The sequence below is a fragment of the Diospyros lotus genome, chromosome 5, assembly GCF_014633365.1.
Source record: "Diospyros lotus cultivar Yz01 chromosome 5, ASM1463336v1, whole genome shotgun sequence".
In the NCBI taxonomy this organism is placed as follows: Eukaryota; Viridiplantae; Streptophyta; class Magnoliopsida; order Ericales; family Ebenaceae; genus Diospyros; species Diospyros lotus.
The window spans coordinates 9,535,899-9,554,934 of NC_068342.1; the positions used below are offsets into that span (position 1 = coordinate 9,535,899).

The 19,036-nt window shown below is 35.8% G+C and overlaps 3 protein-coding genes across 7 annotated transcripts; 1 reads left to right on the forward strand and 2 right to left on the reverse strand.

Annotated features, from left to right (window-relative positions):
• The first annotated feature begins 1,408 nt into the window (after window positions 1-1,408).
• On the forward strand, window positions 1,409-7,438 carry LOC127801957 (DNA-directed RNA polymerases II, IV and V subunit 8B-like). Of its 2 annotated transcripts, none has more exons than XM_052337509.1 (5): window positions 1,409-1,438; window positions 3,526-3,636; window positions 4,973-5,130; window positions 6,824-6,918; window positions 7,196-7,438. In XM_052337509.1, the coding sequence occupies exons 2-5, from the start codon at window positions 3,564-3,566 to the stop codon at window positions 7,305-7,307; spliced, it is 438 nt and encodes a 145-aa protein (XP_052193469.1). In that variant the 5' UTR covers window positions 1,409-1,438; window positions 3,526-3,563; the 3' UTR covers window positions 7,308-7,438. The 2 variants fall into 2 exon arrangements, with proteins under 2 accessions (XP_052193469.1, XP_052193470.1); XM_052337510.1 differs by having other exon boundaries at window positions 1,424-1,438; window positions 4,957-5,130.
• Window positions 7,439-7,504: 66 nt separating this feature from the next.
• LOC127801956 (BTB/POZ domain-containing protein At5g17580) lies at window positions 7,505-11,681 on the reverse strand. The gene is made up of 4 exons (XM_052337508.1): window positions 10,080-11,681; window positions 9,469-9,584; window positions 9,309-9,381; window positions 7,505-9,222 (listed from the first exon to the last, which is right to left on the reverse strand). The coding sequence occupies exons 2-4, from the start codon at window positions 9,507-9,509 to the stop codon at window positions 7,615-7,617; spliced, it is 1,722 nt and encodes a 573-aa protein (XP_052193468.1). The 5' UTR covers window positions 9,510-9,584; window positions 10,080-11,681; the 3' UTR covers window positions 7,505-7,614.
• A 146-nt stretch (window positions 11,682-11,827) lies between these two features.
• On the reverse strand, window positions 11,828-18,806 carry LOC127801955 (uncharacterized). Of its 4 annotated transcripts, XM_052337506.1 has the most exons (3): window positions 18,255-18,806; window positions 17,319-18,146; window positions 11,828-14,227 (listed from the first exon to the last, which is right to left on the reverse strand). In XM_052337506.1, exon 3 carries the CDS (start codon window positions 14,204-14,206, stop codon window positions 12,029-12,031), a length of 2,178 nt encoding a protein of 725 aa, XP_052193466.1. In that variant the 5' UTR covers window positions 14,207-14,227; window positions 17,319-18,146; window positions 18,255-18,806; the 3' UTR covers window positions 11,828-12,028. The 4 variants fall into 4 exon arrangements, with proteins under 4 accessions (XP_052193466.1, XP_052193467.1, XP_052193465.1 ...); XM_052337507.1 differs by lacking the exon at window positions 17,319-18,146; XM_052337505.1 differs by lacking the exons at window positions 17,319-18,146; window positions 18,255-18,806 and adding an exon at window positions 14,662-17,312.
• Between the last annotated feature and the right edge of the window lie 230 nt (window positions 18,807-19,036).

The following is a 19,036-nucleotide window of genomic DNA, read 5'->3' on the forward strand; positions in this document are numbered from 1 at the left end:
TATGAAATTTGGTCTTTTTTTGAATATTTTAAATATTTTTATTAAAATTAAGTATTTTTAAAATATTTTTAATTTTTTTATCAATTTTTTATTTTTTAATCAAATTTGATTTTTTTATGTATTAGAGATCAAATGTCAAAATTTTTAATTATTTAAAAATTAAATATCATATTTATATATTAAATCTATTTAAATATGTCTCACTGATATAATTTTTTTTTTATGTGACATCTTAAGAATATTTATTTATATATTAAGTTTTTAATTTTATTTTTTATATTTTATTATGTGATGCAAGTAGATTGACACGTTTCAGGATATTAGCGCATCACGTGACTTCGTTTCTCTATTAATCAAGTTGGTTTTGTTCGTATAATTCACAAAATATCTAATTTATTTATTTTTATAATTTTTTTTATTTATTTAGAATATTTGAGTTTCTCTCGACTAATTCTCAAAAGTGGGTTATATTATCTCCTAAACTTCTCAGGTAAATCTGATATAAATACAGTCTATACATACTCATATCTAAATATTTGGTATAGTTCACTTAACTTTCAGACTTAGTGCCGTTTTCTAACAATAATTTTGTTTTTTCAAGTCGTCGCACTGATTTAAATTTTGATATTTTATATGAATTCCAAATACTTTATTACTGTACCATGCCGTGGAGCAATTTCTATAATATTTTTTTTTTTGGTTAGCGCACCATCAAGAGCGCTCCTGCTATTCGACCCTATGATTTCAGTAAGAGAGGTAAATCAAAAAATTTAACAGTTAGGTTTTAACCCCTAACACAACTACAATTTGTATAATCTTTATACATAGGATAGGTGTGGCCACGGAGTTAAAAAATAAAATAAAAATTAAAATAAAATTTTATTAAGTGATAATTTGCGGTTATAATTTAATATTAATTATTATCTTCATTTATGAAACAATAACTGCGCATTATTTAAAATAATATACACCTTTATTTTTAAACTCAAAATAATTTTATTAATTAATGAAATGTTTTTAGAAATGGCTGAATTATAAAATAAAATACGTACTTTTTACTTTATTTTTAAAATTTTAATTTTCTTGATATTTATTAATTGTTAATATGTCATTCTTAATAAAATGACTTGATTTTAAGAGTTAAATTAGGCAAATAAGGTGTCTTAAAATATTACATAATTTCTTTTTAAATCCATTACATGCTAAATGTAATGGATCAAATTAAACATTTGGGTGATATTAATTTAATTTGATATTTTCAACAAAGTGAATATATTCTTTCGATATTTGTAATTTTTGAGTAGTAATTTAGGTATGATACAAGGGGTAATATTGGAATATCACAAGATACCGCAAGCAAGCAGACAAGTTTAAAACCCAAATCCAACGCAGTAGGGATTTGCAAAGGACCAAGACCGGCAAATTTTGTCCCGACAAGGTTAGTGTAATCCCTCTATGCACGCCATATTCATTAAATCTTCAACTCTTGTAGACCAGAAACCCAGTTTTCTGTGATGGGTTCAATAGTTTAAGCCGTTGAAAGTTTTCTTTTATGCGTACAGAGTGGTTCAAAGATTTGGTTTTTCTTACCTTTAGAACGCCTGTTTCGTACCAAGTAATGAATAGTGAACTCTGCGCCGATTGAGAAAAGCCTTGGGACGGGAACTGCCCACCTGTTTTCTCTGTTTGTTTGCCGAGAAAGTTTGGGAAAGGAAGGGGAGATTGAACTTTTTAGATTTGTTTTCTCTCGACATGTCTGTTTTCTTTTGCAATTCAAGTCGACCAAACACTGCAGTTTTCTTCCATGCTCCCTTTGTTTTCTTAATGCTATATTCATTTGCAATAATTTTGTGACCCCCCCGCTCCGATGGAATTCTGGTTTCTTATTCATTTGCTCTGGTGCCGCTGCTGCTGCTTTAGAGAGGGAAAAAATTCCCTCTCTAAATGCGAAGTTTAATTTTTTAGAAATGAAAAAAATTCCGAATCTGAATATTAAATTAATATTTTATTATTTTTATGATGGAATTGGAAACCAATTATTAGACAAATTCTGAGACGAAAGTTTATAGATCAGCGACGGAATCTTTCCCATCTCTAATTAGATACAGAAATAAAAATCCGTCTCTGTCCGGTCAGCGATGCCGTTTTCTGATACGATTGATTTTCTATCACTGATTTGGCCTCAGAGAGACGGACCAGTTTTTTTTTTTTTTTGTAGTGCATCATTTCATTTACACTCATGTTCTGTACATATTGGTGCTTTATTACCCAACATTTCCTGCTATAACATAGAAGTGGAAAAAATTCTGTATTATTTTGACTTAATGAAATATAAACATACTTATATTGTAAAAGATGATGAGTTATTATTTAAAAAAAATGATTTTTGTTACCTTGTCTTTACTGTGTAGCATGGCATCATGTCTTTCTAGACGTTACTGTATTGATATGTTCATTTCATGTAGTATGTATGTCCCGTATCTATATTTTTGCTTCTTATGCGGTAGGTTTCTTTTTGATAATTGATATAATGGATGAGATTTCAGTTTGTATTGTGTAAACCAATTTGGATGGAATTGCATTTTGTGAACTTAGTTTGTCATGTTGTTGATGCCTATTCAGGGTAAGGGATATCTGGATTTAGATTGTGAAATGGTCCAGGAACTGATTGTCATTAGTTATCTAAAATCAAATTTTGATGGATCATCTCATTTTATAGACAAGATTGCCCCAGTCATTCGGGTTTGATGATTGTGAATTGTGAGAGAACTTGGAAAGTGCTTTAACTGTTTTCTTCTAAGAAGCTTGTATTTAATGGTTTTCTAATTAGTTGAATTACTTGGTTTTTTGCTGTTTTTAATCTTTTATATTAGATTTTTTATTTCTCTAACTGCAGAATAAATTTCTAATGAACAATTTGCTTATTTCTAAGTTGCACAAGCAAGTGCATGAAGACCAATGGAAGACCTGTTTATGTCAATGCTTTGGGGTGTTGGAGTTTCAAGTTAAATTGTTTTTTTTTCTTCTCTGTATGTTTGGAAGGCTTAAGGGAGAAATATCTTTGTTTACTTGAAAGTGGCTCCTTTTTACCTTACAAAAGAAAAGTGGCTCATTTTTTGGCCATTGCATGTTTAGTAGAAATAGAAAAAATATATCTTTAGATACAATGGCCTTCCTTCCAAAGCCAAATGAGACTTGTGCCAAGGATTTTTTATTTTGATTTCATCATGTGTACCACCATCCATATTTTGATAATTAAGATAAATAAAAAAAACAATTCATTTACAATACAGGTGGGTGTTACTTTTGTGAGTTTTTACTTTTCCTCTTTAACTAGCATCCATTTGTCATCTTCCGCATATGACTTACACCCCAAAATAAAACATTAGAGGGAGGGAGGGAGGGAGGAAGCTGGAAAAATATCTATAAATCATATGCTTCTGTTTAGAAAAATATCCAATTTCAATTGCCATCTGACCCTGCATTTTTCTTTTTTTCCCCTCCTTGTTCTTTCTATTGCTCCAGGCATATATTTCCTTGCTGGATATATAGTTGCAGTCAAGATGGTAGATATTTTGTTTGATGATATTATTAAAGTTGACCGACTAGATCCAGATGGTAAAAAATATGACAAAGGTATGTTATGAATGCAGATTATTCATCTAGATTCTGGTTGTTCCTTTGATTCCTTGAACGATGTTTAAAAACCATTTCTCTCTCTCTCTCTCTCTGTGTGCATGCCATACTCCTCAGTCCTCTCCATCGCTTCTTATGAAAGAAGGATTTGTAAACATGTCAGTCATATTGTTCACATGCTTTTGGACACACAAGGATATAGGGTCAGCAAAGATTCTGGTATAAAAATGAATTTTACCTTTAAAAAAAAAGATTCTGGTACAGAAAAAGGCATCAACATGTGGAGATGATACCCTCTGCATGCCAGGTGTAAGACCCATCCTCAGAGGGTATAACATGTTAATATGCCTGGTTCTGGTGTTTAAGCTGACTAGAAGGTCCCTCTTGGAAATAACCTCTTCATCAGTTAAGACTTTTCTTCTTCAATCAATAATTACATATTGTCAAGTATATGATAAGTGACCTCTTTGTCCAAGTGATTTTCAGCCATACAGTAGCAAGCATGTTTCAGATTGCGTCAATAGCTATTTAGTGCCTGAACAATGTGCCATTGTTGCATAACTTTGTTGGTGGAGCATATTTATTAACTTATAGAGTGTTTGGCTTTGCTTAAACTGTAGAAGCTTTAAGCTTTAGTTCTTATAAGTTCTAAGAGCTTGTTCAAGTAGGGTATTTTGGTCTTTCACTTGGTCAGCAAGAGCTTTTCTTAGACAGCTTATAAGGTTCCCAAAAAAAAGAAAAGTTAGGGGGTACCAGCTTTTTAAAAAAGCTGTTGAAAGAGCTTATAAGCTACCTAACTTATAAGCTCTTCCAGCCTTACCTAACAGGTAAATTTAATAGATGACTTATAACTGCAGTACTGTGGTGCACTTTTCCTTGAGGCTACCTCTGGAAAATTGTGATTGCTAATGTATGGTGGTTTGTCTATCAAAATACTCAATAGCCATCTTTTTCACACCTTGTGTGGAGATTCCTGAAATGAGCTTTTTGACTGATTAATTGTAGTATGAGAAAGCACAGACACCTCTGTGAAGGTGCAATATCTTGTTGGACTTCCATGTTGGGCATCGACGCTTGTTGTGCACTTCCAAATGTGTTGAGCCTTTCAAACTATATAGCATTAATTTGTTGATTTTCGTTTACTATTAGACACTTGGGGCACTTGTACCAATAGCATGATCTCGTGCATTCATCACTTAAAATAAATTTGAACCATATTGTATCTATTTTGCTGTGTCATGGTGGAGTTTGTTGTTTTGTTTTTCATGCTTCATTATCTTGCATTGGAAACTACTTCCAGGTTTCACCTAATGATTACAGATAAATGCCTCTTCAGTTTCTCGGATTGAAGCAAGGAGTGAGGAGTATGGTATGGAGATGCAGCTAGATGTGCATACAGAAATATATCCAGTTCATGTTGGGGAAAAGTATAGGATGGCATTGGCTCCTTCTTTAAATTTGGATGGAACAGCTGTCACCAGCTATTTTCCCGAGGTAACTTAATTTCTCTTGCAGTTACAGTTGTCTTATCTGTTCAATGGAGTAGTTTTTTGAGCTTTCACCTTGCATCTTCCTGATGTCATATCCTCATATCTATTACTTCTATTTCAGATTTAACATCAGTTTGTTGTTTAAAATTTCAATTTCTTCAGAAAATTCAGTTGTCAGCTCTTCCAGTTTTGATTCTTTTAAAGTTTAATGATCATGCGTCGCCTTTATTTGTTTTATATTACTTCCAATCTGTTGGGTTTGGTTATTTGTTTTATATTACATCTGTTGGATTATGGTAACTGTTATATCTTATTTAACTTAAATCAAGCTTGGAATGGTGTCTTGCTAAACCAACTAGTTTGATTATTTATTTCTTAAATCCATTGATTTTCAGCTTATTTCCCAGACATCTTAGAATCCTGTTTTGGAGATGTGATTTTTTGATTTAAGAACTTTACTTCTGACTTCAATAAACTTGGTTTTAGGACATATATTGAAAAAAAGTTGGTTTGCGAAATTTCCTATACCACCTGGTTTTATAAAAAACAAACTCAAATTCCACATTCAGCACTTGTAAAGAAAACTGCATTTGTGTAGGAATGTGATATCTTTAGAATGCTGGCGTATCATACCACTCCAGGGTTGATATTCTCTGTCCATACCCGGTGCGCTTAAAAATTAATAAGTTACAGATATAACTTAGCAATAGCAATTGTTATTTTATTTTAATCATAATAGTCAAATAATATAAAGGCAGATCCAGTGCACAAGGTTCCTGTCATTACGATGTTTTGGGTGGCTTGTGTGCATAAAAGCTATTATGTTCCTTATTTATTGTTTGTGCTAACTTTAACTGCTCTTTTACAAATGGGTTACCCATAATCCTTCTTATTTTGATGACACAATGTGTAATACAGGCAAACGCTGGATGAAACTAGGTCCGTTGTTTTATTTAAGAATTTTTGGAGTGGAAATTAATTATGATTGCAGATTCAAATTCCTTCCAAGCAGTATGCTTTAATACAATGGATACTAGATCATCATGTTGTGCTACATGCAGACAACATATTTGCAAAATGGTTTACCTGTTTTTTTGGTGGCCAATTTGTTAGACAACATGCACTAGACTTGGAATGGTTGCTGTAAAAGACTTCGATTGGTTGCATTGCTTCTTGGTCACCTTTAACAACCTCACACTGATACCAAAAGGTATAATCCTTGGGAGGGATGAACATTATGAAGAGATACAGCTAAGCCTATAAAAAAAGGACATGTGCTTGGTCATTCGGAACTAAGTTAAGAGAAGCAATAAGGGCCTTTCAACATCAAGTTATTTTCTTCTTATTTTCCCCTGCATTCTACTGCAGAATAGCATCAAGTATCTCGGCAGGTTTGTAATTCTGTAATTTGATATATTGGCCTATCTTCTTTAGTGTCCAACGGCAATAGGCACTTCATATTTACTTAACATGACTTGTATCTGCTCAAATTATATAATTTCAGAGTTACAGTTATAATACAGATACTGAAAGTGAGGACAGTGATGTTAAAGCATCACCTAGAGATACGAAAGAAATATGGAATAAACTTCTCTATTATGTGTGACATAATCTGTATTTGCATATGTTTCAACTTTTTCTTTCTTAACTGTTGAAGCCTAACGTCATTAGTAAAATTTACTCCACTCCACTTTCAGGGTGGCTCAAAATCACTTGCTGACAAATTTGAGTATGTCATGCATGGGCTGTTATACAAGATGTCAGAGGATGCATCGGGATCTAATGCTAAAGTGTATGTCTCCTATTCAAAATTTTTAAGAATTTATTATTTGCATCTAGCCCCTGTTGGCGAACACTTTTCTAGAACATTGCATGGTGATAGTGCATCCTGTAGATAGTTCATTGTGAAGGGGTGTGTGTGTGTGTGTGTTTTCTTTCAGATAGAAGACATTAACTTAATCTCTTGGTGAACATAGACTTCCATAGAAGAAATTAAACTTTTTCCTGAGTTTGGATGGTTCTTCCCAATTTTGGGCTCTCTGTTGATTGATTTTTCTTTCGGCTTTCAGGGTTGTATACATGTCTTTTGGTGGACTCCAACTGATGCTGAAGGGTGATCCGGTCAACATGGGTAACTTTAAGCTTGATCAGAGGTTATTTCTGCTTATGAGAAAAATGTAAGATGAATCTGAAGGTCCCAATGAGTTTACTTATCTTGTGAATGACTCAGGTTCCAAGTCGTGGCTATCTTTAAACTGTTTGCTTTCACCCCAACATTACAGTTGATATTTGCTTTTATCCTGTTTTTTCTACCCCTCCGTGGTCTCTGGGTTTTTATGATCTTTTGGAAGAAGTAAGCAGGTGTTAAAATTGCAACATATGGTTTTTGAAATATGTAAGAACCAAATTGATTGAGTTGAGAGTAGAAAATTTTGACTTACTACTTTTCAAAATTCAAACATTGGATTGATTAAACTAATCTTCATTTTCACTGCCCTGAATGTACCTTCTTCTTCTTGATATGGCAATCACAATCACGCATACCACTCATGCACCCAAATTTCCTCTTCACATCTCTCCACATCCCACCTTTCTGCTTCTTCACTTTGCTGCAGCTTTCACTCTGGATCTCTTTCCTCATCATGTAGCATTCTTTCTCCAACTCCATTACCTTGCTGCCCATTTTCTGCATCTCTGTTCGCCCTTCTTCTTCCCAACTGCTCACCCTTGCCATCTCTTCCTCTTCCTCTGCCTCCAACTTTCTCAATCTATCATCTGAATCCTGCACCTCCTTTGTAATGGTGTCTCTCAGCTGCAGCTGCCCCACAAAGAGCAGCTGCACCACCACTCGCAGTGGCAGCCGGTCATTTTGCACGGCATGCTGGCAAGCTTCCGGGGACATCTTATTGCAATCCAGTACTCCGCATACCTCTTCTTTCTCTGATTCTGTCAAATGACTGTGCTTATCTAAGTAGATGTCAATGGCTCTGTATATTCCGTCAGAGCTTCTTTGTACTCCCATGGATACCGAAGTCGACATCTCTGCGAGCGATAAAAAATTGCTTATCTTCAGATCCTCATCACTCGCAACCTCTGCCAAGAAATTTTCCACAAGCTCTGCCACTGTAATTAGCCCAGACATGTCTGAGCGTTTGTAGTTGCAGTAAAAGTTCTTCAAAATCCTTCTCACGCATTCCAGGTCATATTCCATCTCTTTAGCATACCCTTTTGAAGGGATCAACAGATCTTTGACTGTAGCCTTGTCAAGTTGTTTCCCGATTCGAATCTCGAATCCTTCTCTACAATCGGAGTTGGCTTCCAGCAATATTGCAGACTGCAGCATTTCAAAGAAGAGTGTGCAAGGTACGATTCCTATCTCATAAGGCAAAAGTCTTTCCACTGCTTCAATCACTTCTCTTTGGGAGTTCCTCTTGTGAATTGACATTCCATCCCTTCTTTTGCTGCAGGGAAAAACCCATTGCTTTGCATATTGACACAGAGATGCTGCAGTATACTCTGGAGGGACTCGTCGCTGAATCATTGCCTGAATGAGTGGCTTGTAAAGCTGCAGGCACAATGTGACCAAATCCTCCAGCTGCTGTTCAAAGCCAAAAAGCTGCCTCCTCGCATTTTTCTTATGCACGTTTTCCTTGTCCTCGCTCTCATCATCATTGTTCAAACCCCCTGTTGGTTCCCCAAGAAGGGTGGGATTAGCCAGCACCTTCGTGATGATGGTCTCAGCACAGGCATCGATCAGGCCAAGACTCATTGCCTGTTGAAGAACACTTTCTGAGGCCCTGAGGGCCTTAACCGATTGATTCCAGCTAGGAAGGATTCTCTGCTCAAAATAGGTTAGAGCTTTCTTCAGTAGGTTATTGGTGCTGTGAGTTTCGGTCATCTCAAGAAAGTAAGCAAGACAGGTGAGAGGTACAACATTTTCAGCTGCCAGCTTCACTTCAACACCATGACAGAATCTCACAGCAAGCTCAAAAGCTTCTGGACCAGCAGGTATGTCTCTTAGTAAATTAGAGGCATCTTCATTGGGATTCTCTTCAAGTAACGCGGTAAATTTGGCTGATTTTGCTGCCAAAAGGTCCTAAGCATAACCAATGATTATCGAAGAAGTAAATGGATTTATTCTAGAAAATCAGAGGTGGGATAAAATTTAGGTGATATTCATACCCTGTCAACAGTGAAGAGGATGCCGTCAATTCGGATTTGGATTTGTGTTGAGAATATTGTAGGTTTTGGCAACCTGGAAAACAAACGGAAAAAATAAGTCAGAAAATAGGTTTTCTATGGGAGAGAAATGATCGGAAGAGGGAGGATGGTGCTAATTTACCAGGATGATGATGATGATTCCGTTAACTTTCTTGTGGCCATCTTATTTCGATTCTTTCTTCAGCTACCTCTCCGTGGAATAAGTTAAATGTTACAAGCAGATGAATCAGTCACTCCCTGCAAAGAATCCATCGCCAGGGTTGATCAAAATTAGGTACCATATATGCCCCACTCCTCTTTCTGTCAACTTCATCGATGAATTTATACTACTAGCAGGGAGACAGATTACTTCTTTCTTCCTATACTGGGGGGAAAAAATCTAAATATTAATCAATCCAATCCTGCGGGAAAACTCCTTTAGACTGGTGCTATTTGGGTTGGTTCAATCCTTAGGCGCCCTCAAAGGAAGAAATAGTTGTTTTGGGAAACACTAAACATCATTATTATAAAGAATGCACAGTGAAAGCATAAATGAGTGAACGAATTAACCGATTTGGCTTCTTGCTTGAACGAAAAGAAAATAGCAGTTGATTTAGAAAATCAGGTCCATGGGTGAGAAAGTTCTTAAAAGTGAACATGCTTACTGTGGCAATGGTTTTGGACGATATTAATGCAAGCCTTGTTGAAGCAAATAAAGAAGAAGATGAGAAACGAAATGTGCAGAGAACTTACAGGAGAGCAACGGCTATCGTTTTCGGAGTATTAGACGAAATACTGTTTTCTCTTTCTATAAATCTCCAACGATCACCATCCTTCAAAAATGGAGGCCGGTTATATTTTGAAAATGCTGCTGTTAGATTCTGATAAGGAAGGTAGGTACCAGATTTACCCCCCGATCCAATTTATATGGGCCAGACTGATTTTGCCACATCATGGGATGGGCCCAATATCTGGGGGGGAAGCCCTCCAGAAAACAGTCAGTCTAATCCTTATAAAGTAATTTCATAGTCACAAATATTATGATTAATAATTTGTAATGTTTGTATTAGTTTTTAGAAAGGAAGAACAACAGTGAAAGAAACCAAGCAAGGGCAAAATAGGTAGTTTACTCATCTCCCTACTATTTGTGTTAGGGTCACAGTCTCGGACTGTATTATGGTCCAAGGAAAACAGCAAAAGAAATGGGTATATATGAAAGACCAAGAGAAGAGATTCGGTGCGTAAGCCGAATGGGATGAAAGTTCTATTCTACCTCTCTACGTTTATGTGAACGATGATGGTACTATCTCTTTGTTATCTTTTATGTCTATGATCTCACTGAATATAAAAAGCAAACAAGATATCTGTCTACCTGGTGTTTGATAAAAATACTCACATACTTTACACACCATCATGGTTTGGTTCATATTAGTAATGGCCTGGATTGTTATACGAGACAATGCCTTGCCCGTAATGTTTGATCGTAGTTCATTATGATGCACTTGCAAAGGAGCAAATAATTTGATTAGCATAAGGTTTTTTTGGAGAGGGCTGGAACAAGGTTTGATGAAGAATACGACACAATAAGTCTACATTACGCTGGAGACAACATTCTTGTGCACTTACATAGTTGCACCACATTAAGCCATCAAATTATTTTCAGAAGCATATATATATATATATATAATACCGATAGATAGATAGAAAGTGTCACCAAGAGAGAAGCAATCCCTATTGTGGAGCATCGATAAATAGGATCACCGGCCCAATTAGTATCTAAATAGGCACACAAACGGTAAGAAAAGAAGAGGAAAAGTAGTGAAGAGGGTAGAATAGTGGGTCTTTGATATAACGAAAAATGTAAATAGAAACATAATAAAAGGAGCGATAAACAATCATAAATTGATTGATCAGATGGATTAACAGAGACAATATTTAAACGTGTGACAGAAACAAACTATTCGCAAATCATCGATAGAGATGAGGATACTCAAATAGGGTGCCATCCAAAGAAGTGAGACGAGTAATGGGCTGACTTGGATGGCTTATGGCTAACATGGGTGTCTTTTTATGGGCTAATTCATTTCAGGAAAATTTTGGACTTCCAAATCCTTGCAAACTAATGGGCAAAAGGAACTAGCTGGCTGTCAAAAATATGTGGTGGGCTGGGTGTTGAAGTGTAAAATAAATGATCGCATTTCCATCGGGTGGGACCATCCCACATTCTTGCATAAGTAGTGTTCCCACCTTTAAGCTGGCTCAATAGTTTTCATAAAATTAGGCCACTACTAGTCCAACCCATAACTCTTTTCTTCTCTTCCGTGTTTCTCATCGGAACAACAAAGCAGCTCTGTGATTAATGCATGAAGGGTTGGGCGAGAACGGAACCAGGGTTTAAGGGTCAACTGCATCTTCAACATTCCTTGATGTTTGATCATTGTGTATTAAGCAGCAATTAATTATTTTGATGAATATAGGCGGGCGAGGATAATGCGCGGGGGTGCTTAGAAACAAGGTTTGATTATGAGTTATATTCCGAAATTAAGGATAACAAGAAAGGAAAAAGAAAATACTTCAGCAGGCTTCACACAATCATTTCGTTAACAGAAAAATGGAAAAAAAGACTAGTAAATTACTTTCCCATACTGAAGCTGGATAATTTGGAAGGACTGTATTACGTGGGATTATCATGTAGAACCACCTTAAAAGCTACTGAGTTCACAGCCCTCAAAGAACGTTGATTGTGTGACATCGTTGAAACCTTTGATTCCTTCCTGCGCACTGGACCTTAAATCTGGAGGTATAATTCTCTCTTGGTCCCCATATATGCCAAAGTGCATGAGTAGCAGCCACACATGAGTCAGAAATTCTCCGCCATGTCTAAGCTCTTGGGCGTGGTATTTCAGTTCACACTCCTTCGCGGCATGGCACAGCATCTCCACCCATATACTGCTAATGATCTCCCATCTTTCCTTGTTTGGTTTCTGCATCAACGCACTGGCAAGATCTTTCGCACGTTTCACTGTGATACTTTTGCATTCCTTGCGAGGTTTCTCTTTCAGGCGCTCACATGCATCAGCGAGTGTAAGTTTCTGGTTCTTAAGAATTTCCATTATATCGGTACAAGCCGTCGAGAAGTTGCCATCCGTGTTGCAGAAGGGTAATGTATTAGGACATATGAGAAGAAGATGCATCATGTAATATGACAATATTTTGGCTGCTTCCGACTCATCTGTAGGTTCTTCATCTTTAGAGTGATAGCAGATGTCTGTGGCAAGGTGCCACACAACAATAGCTTCGCCAAAGTCTCTGACCCTCTCGAGCGCTTGCTCCAATCCGTAGTTAGGAAGGCTCCGCTCATCTGCTTTCATGGATGATTTCTGGGAAGGTTGTCCTGAATTCTTCTGTGATCTCTCTCTAAGCTGATTGATGATTAATGCTTTTATAGTCGGATTTGCTTTTCTCGAAGGCAAGCTGAAATTGATGCTTAGAAGTTTCCTCCAGCCACACACAGCCCGCACCATTCCATTGAACACCGTCGCCTCATATTTGGTGCAATAGTTCAGTAAACTAAATTGTCCCACTTCCTTAGACCATCTGCTGTGAGAGATTAGATGTTCGTGAACACAAAGTACTGGACTTGACAACTTGCTCTGGTGCTTCCATGCCCAAACCACTGCCCAGTCTGAAACAAGTTGAAGAAGAAGTCCAACTATCTCCAAGAAAATGGCTCCAAGTAGCAGAATGATGGTGATTTGGACATCATCTTTCAAATCTTTAGTACTAGACTTGTCAACCATGAAGAATCCCACCAACACACAAACTACACAAGATAAGGTAATAAACCGGAGAATGAAACCCCATGCTGTAAAAATTGTACCTACCTTGCTGAAGAGCACATCATACATGAACCCCAACTCAATCTCAATCTGTTTGAAAATGTCCTTAGGATCTGTATCCTCTTTGATGAATTTGGCTAGCGGCCTCTTGAGCACATGATAGCCAGGAATATGAGGCTTCAAGGTCTGGAAACAGATATAACCTTCAACCACGAGCTGTGTTTTTTTTTCGAGCTCAAGCTTCCTGTTCGGTGAAGAAGGACTAATGCCAACAAAATCCATAACGGTGCAATCATCTGGTTGAAGACAACCTTCAGAGATTGCCCGGGCTCTTGACTTGATAACCCATGTTCGCTCTGCATACTTGATCATTCCAGAAATCCACATGAACAGACTCAGAACAGAGAGTCCAGAAGGAGTCCAGGTCTCAATCAAAACGAAACATGCTCTTCCGCCTTGTGTTAACAGCGATATTAGGTGTTTCAGCCACAGCTGAGTTTCTTCGATGTATAAGAGAGTTATTGTGTCTGGACCTCCAAGATAGAACAGGATAACCGGTGCCCATAAACCCCTTAACAAACTTTCTGGTTTATCAGGGTTGCACATTTCATCTGGCTTGAATTTTGGAAAAACCGCTTCTTTATTAAGAGTGCCTTCGTCTTTGACTTTGGAGAGCTTCCCGAGAGCAATAGCTGCCAACAAGTCAGCAAAAATATACAGCAACGACACATTCAGATTGATCAAGAACTTCCTTTTCGATCTCCTCCTAAAGCGTCCAAAAATGAGGAGGTACAACTGAGTATAGAGGATGTATAGAATTAGAATCCTGAGGTCCCATTCTTCCCAGAATTTCCGTAGTCCAGCACCGAAGCTGTACTCATCAACCGGAGACCCCGTATAGTTGTTTACAGCCTCGACAAGATTGTAATAATATTCTTGACATCCAGAAGAAGAAGACAATGCTGAGCACTTGGGACACTCGGGAGGATACAGGGTGGGATACTTGGCACATATGGGATACCTTGGGGCTGTGCTGCACATGATCTCTCTCTTCTATATCAACTGCAAGGATGGACGAAAACAGGAAAAAAATAGCGACATGTACAGAACCAAACTATATTGAATAACAGAATTTTAGTTTGAATATCTCACATATGAACATGATCCATAATTGTTGTAAATAATATTCACTAATAAGGTAAAGTCATAACTACAACATTTGGAGATGCTGAAACTTTTCCAATTACAATCAGATTACATAAACGAGGAAATGTGTTTACTTTTGTTTCAAAATCCAGAAAGCAAAATTAATTGTAAAATTCTACTGTCACTGTGAAAATTTTCTCGTTTCATGTTGCTACAGCAAGGAGGAGGGCGTTTTCATTTTAAAATTTCAAAAATTAGGAACATGATTGTTGCAAAGATATAGATTGCTGTACCTTAGAACCACACGCGACTCTAAACGAAATGCACAGATATGGAGCTAAGAAGAATACCTCGAAGCAAATCAAGAAACGAACTGCAAATAAGAAAATAATCAGTACCGGGGAAAGGTTTGAGGCCCCAGAGAGAGAGAGAGAGAGCAATAATGTAGTTTATTGCTGGGAAATGTCCTTTATATAGACGTGGACTGGAACAATTCATTGAGAGAGAGAGAGAGAGAGAGAGAGAGAGAGCAATAATGTAGTTTATTGCTGGGAAATGTCCTTTATATAGACGTGGACTGGAACAATTCATTGAGAGAGAGAGAGAGAGAGCAATAATGTCGTTTATTGCTGGGAAATGTCCTGCAACAATTTATTTCTTCTACTATTTGAACAACCATGAGTAGATATTTAAATTATTTGTAAGAGAAGATGATTGAGATGACGAATGAGGAATGACGAGAGCAAGACTATGTAGAAAAGTCTCTAAGATAGATAGGATCCAAAGTGAGTGGCAGTGTGAAAGAAAGAGCAGCTTGCAGGTTGCAGACTTGCAGTTTGGACCTTTCATTCAAGTTTACGGTTGAACGAATGGTTTAGTGAAATGGGTAAGTGCGGTTATCATTTATCGGAAACTATGGGTGAAGTGTGCAGCGTGCAGTGTGACATACCACAACCACTACCACTACCTTTTCCTCTCCATCCAGACTCCGGCCAGCTATATGTAATATATGCTGCTGTATTATGGGTATACCAAAGAATATTAGAATATATTATATGGCTTTGAAATCAAATCTAATCTAACCTAACAGGTAGGTAGGGATCATTTATTTTAAGTTTTAGTGTCTCTTCAATTTGTTTGATCATTTTAAAGATGAAACAAAGAAAAACCTCAATTAAACAGACGGGGGCAGGGCTGAAGCGCTTTTGTCTTAGCTAGAATTCTCATCAATCAATTATGGTTTGGTTTGGGGCCCCCTGCCCTGCCCTGTCAGCACTCAAATTAATTTATTACAAAGAAATTAACAAAGAAAGAAAAAAGCAAATGCACACACTAAAGTAAGAATAATCACTTTTGCTGTATTTCAAAAAGGTAAAGGTGGAAAGGAATCACCTTTATCTGTTTTCTATTCCCCACCAATAAAAATGTTGAAAAGGTCTCTCAATAATTGGCATAACAAGTTTTAAATAATGGAAAGCATATAATGCATCTCTCTCTCAATTTGATACGAATACGAGTCGTGGACCAATCACATGATTCTATTCCAATTACACTATGCATTTGCATTTGCATTTGCTGCCTAATTTCATGTCACAAAATTGATTCAATCCCATAATATTTTGTTCTTAATTATTGTAAATTTTCGTCACAGACTTATATTGGCAACAAAATTATTTTTATCAAAATGTATCATTATTTATTAATTAAATTTTTTGTGACTAATAATAAACTAGCTATTTGCATCGATAACATACTTACTATAGCAACTAAAATATCTCTATGTTATTTTATAATCTAAAGATAGTCTTAGCAACTGGCACAAAAACATTTGATGTTATTTGTGATTTCGCTGCTTTGACACATACATCTATGAATAAAATTCTAGTTACATTTCATCACTAAAAAATATTTTCCATCTTCGATTTAATAATTGCAAAGTTACCAATTTTGATCCATATTATTAGTATATTTATCACTAAAACTATAATAGTCTATGATTTATCCAATGCTTCCAATTCTGAGTCATACTATTAATTCATTCTCATTTGACTAAAATATAAGATAATAAATATTAGACATAAATCTCTCATACATAAATAACACGTCTTCATAAATCATTTATTAATTTTATTATGTTTGACATAATTAAACCTATAAAAACAAAAAACAAGTATAAATATTAATTATGACGAGCAGAGTCAATGGGGGCATAGGTTGTGACTAGCACTTCCAACTAAGTCGTTATTAATCTACTTGACACGGCTAGTTACCTAAATTTAAATAAGAATTTATAGGTATCAATTTTAACTATTCATTATATGATTTTTCCTAATTTAAGAGATGTGTGTATATATATAGTTTATTAGGTAAAAATGAGAATATATATTGCTGACTTTTGAATTTTGACTTAAATTTTTAAATATTTTTTCTTTTCTTATAATGTATTAAAAAAAAAATTGACTTGCAGGCTAGTCCGTATATTTTATCAATTTTTGATGACTATAAAAAAAGACAAAACATAAAACATCTATAATAAATTATTGTCTAACATTTACAGTAAGTTCCAAGCAAAAAAAATATTTACAGACTAAATCTCCTTGAAAAGAGATTAATGGTGGCGGCCAATAGGGTTTGAACCATTTTTAATATTTTTAAAAAAATAAGAATCGTAATCGAACCATATGTAAAATCAAACTATGATCAATCTGTCACATCAGATCGGTTTCGGTTCGATTTTAGTTCTATCTAATTAACATTTAATTTTTAAATATTTTGACAAAATATGAAATTATAAATAAATTTGTTAATTAAAATAAACTCATAGCTTCATTAATACTTTAAGTCTTGAAGTAAAAGCAGAACAAAATAATTCATAGACTACCTTATCAAATGAGATTATATCGATTATTTAGTATAACAATAGAGTATAAAAGTCTAGAAATAAAAGAGTTCATGAATCTTGTTAGTTTTCTAGAAAATATAACAATAAGGTCAAAGCAGAACATACCTTAGTCTCTGATCAGGCTAGTTTATATAGAAGAGAAAAAAGAGAGGAATCCTCCTGTATACATGCTTGCCTCGATGTAGCAAAGTAATGGAACTGTGATATTCGACATTGGCCAAGCTCCTTAACAGAGACGTGGTGTTGACAAAATTGACAATAAATGCGGATGGAATTTGCAATAAATGCAGATGGGGTATGGGGGTGTCAGTATGCAATGGTGATAATGGTTGTCACGGGTTGAAGTTGGGCCGAGGTCGGGCCGTCTTTGAGTCTTCTAAATTGGGCCAGATCTGGTTTGATCGGGACGGTCCAAAATCTAATTTAAATTCTAATCGTTTATCCTATTATATTGTTAAAATTTACATATGAACATGAGCCATAATTGTTGTAAATAATATTCACTAATAAGGTAAAATCATAACCAAAAAAAAAAAAAAAAAAAGTACCGCATTAGAATTTTTTGAAATTATGAAAGATTAATAGTTTATTCTTCTACTAACAAGTAAAATGGATTCTTTTATTTGAAAATGAAGTCCAGAAAAACAAAAGTAACTTTACTTGAGGAAATTATATACGATTTCATTTCTTTACATAATTTACGCATTACAACATTTGGAGATGCTGGAGGAGGGCGATTTCATTTTAAAATTTCAAAAATTAGGAACAAGATTGTTGCAAAGATATGGATTGCTGTAATCATGTATTCATAAATAACTGGCTATGCGAGATGGCTGAAATGAATGAGAGAATCGCCTGAAAAATTCAATAAACTTAAACTCCTTTAGAACCACACGCGACCCTAAACTTAAACGAAATGCACAGATAGAATACCTGGAAGCAAACCAGAATCGCATCAAATTTCGTATTTTCAACCACTGCGAAACAAAAGTTCTTAAACAAAATCAAGAAACGAACTGCAAATAAGAAAATAGTCAGTACCGGGGAAAGGTTTGAGGCCGCAGAGAGAGAGACAGAGAGAGAGAGGGAGCAAGTAATAATGTCGTTTATTGCTGGGGAATGTCCTTTATATAGACGTGGATTGGACTGCAACAATTTATTTCTTCCATTATTTGAACAACCATGAGTAGATATTTAAATTATTTGTAAGAGAAGACGATTGAGATGAGGAATGAGGAACGACGAGAGCAAGACTACATAGAAAAGTCTGTAAGATAGAAAGGATCCAAAGTGAGTGGCAGTGTGAAAGAAAGTGCAGCTTGCAGTTTGCAGACTTGCAGTTTGGACCTTTCATTCAAGTTTACGGTTGAACGAATGGTTTAGTGAAATGGGTAAGTGCGGTTATCATTTATCGGAAACTATGGGTGAAGTGTGAAGTGTGCAAGTGTGAAATACCACAACCACTACCACTACCATAATTCCTCTCCATCCAGACTCCGGCCAGCTATATATAATATATGCTGCTGTATTATGGGTATACCAAAGAATATTAGATTATATTATATGGCTTTGAAACCAAATCTAATCTAATCTAATCTAACCTAACAGGTAGTGTCTCTTCAATTTGTTTGATCATTTTAAAGATGAAAGAAAGAAAAACCTCAATTAAACAGACAGGGGCAGGGATGAAGCGCTTTTGTCTTGGAATTCTCATCAATCAATTATGGTTGGTTTGGGCCCCTGCCCTGCCCTGCCCTGCACTCAAATTAATTTATTACAAAGAGATTCAGAAAGAAACAAAAAAACAAACACTAAAGTAACTT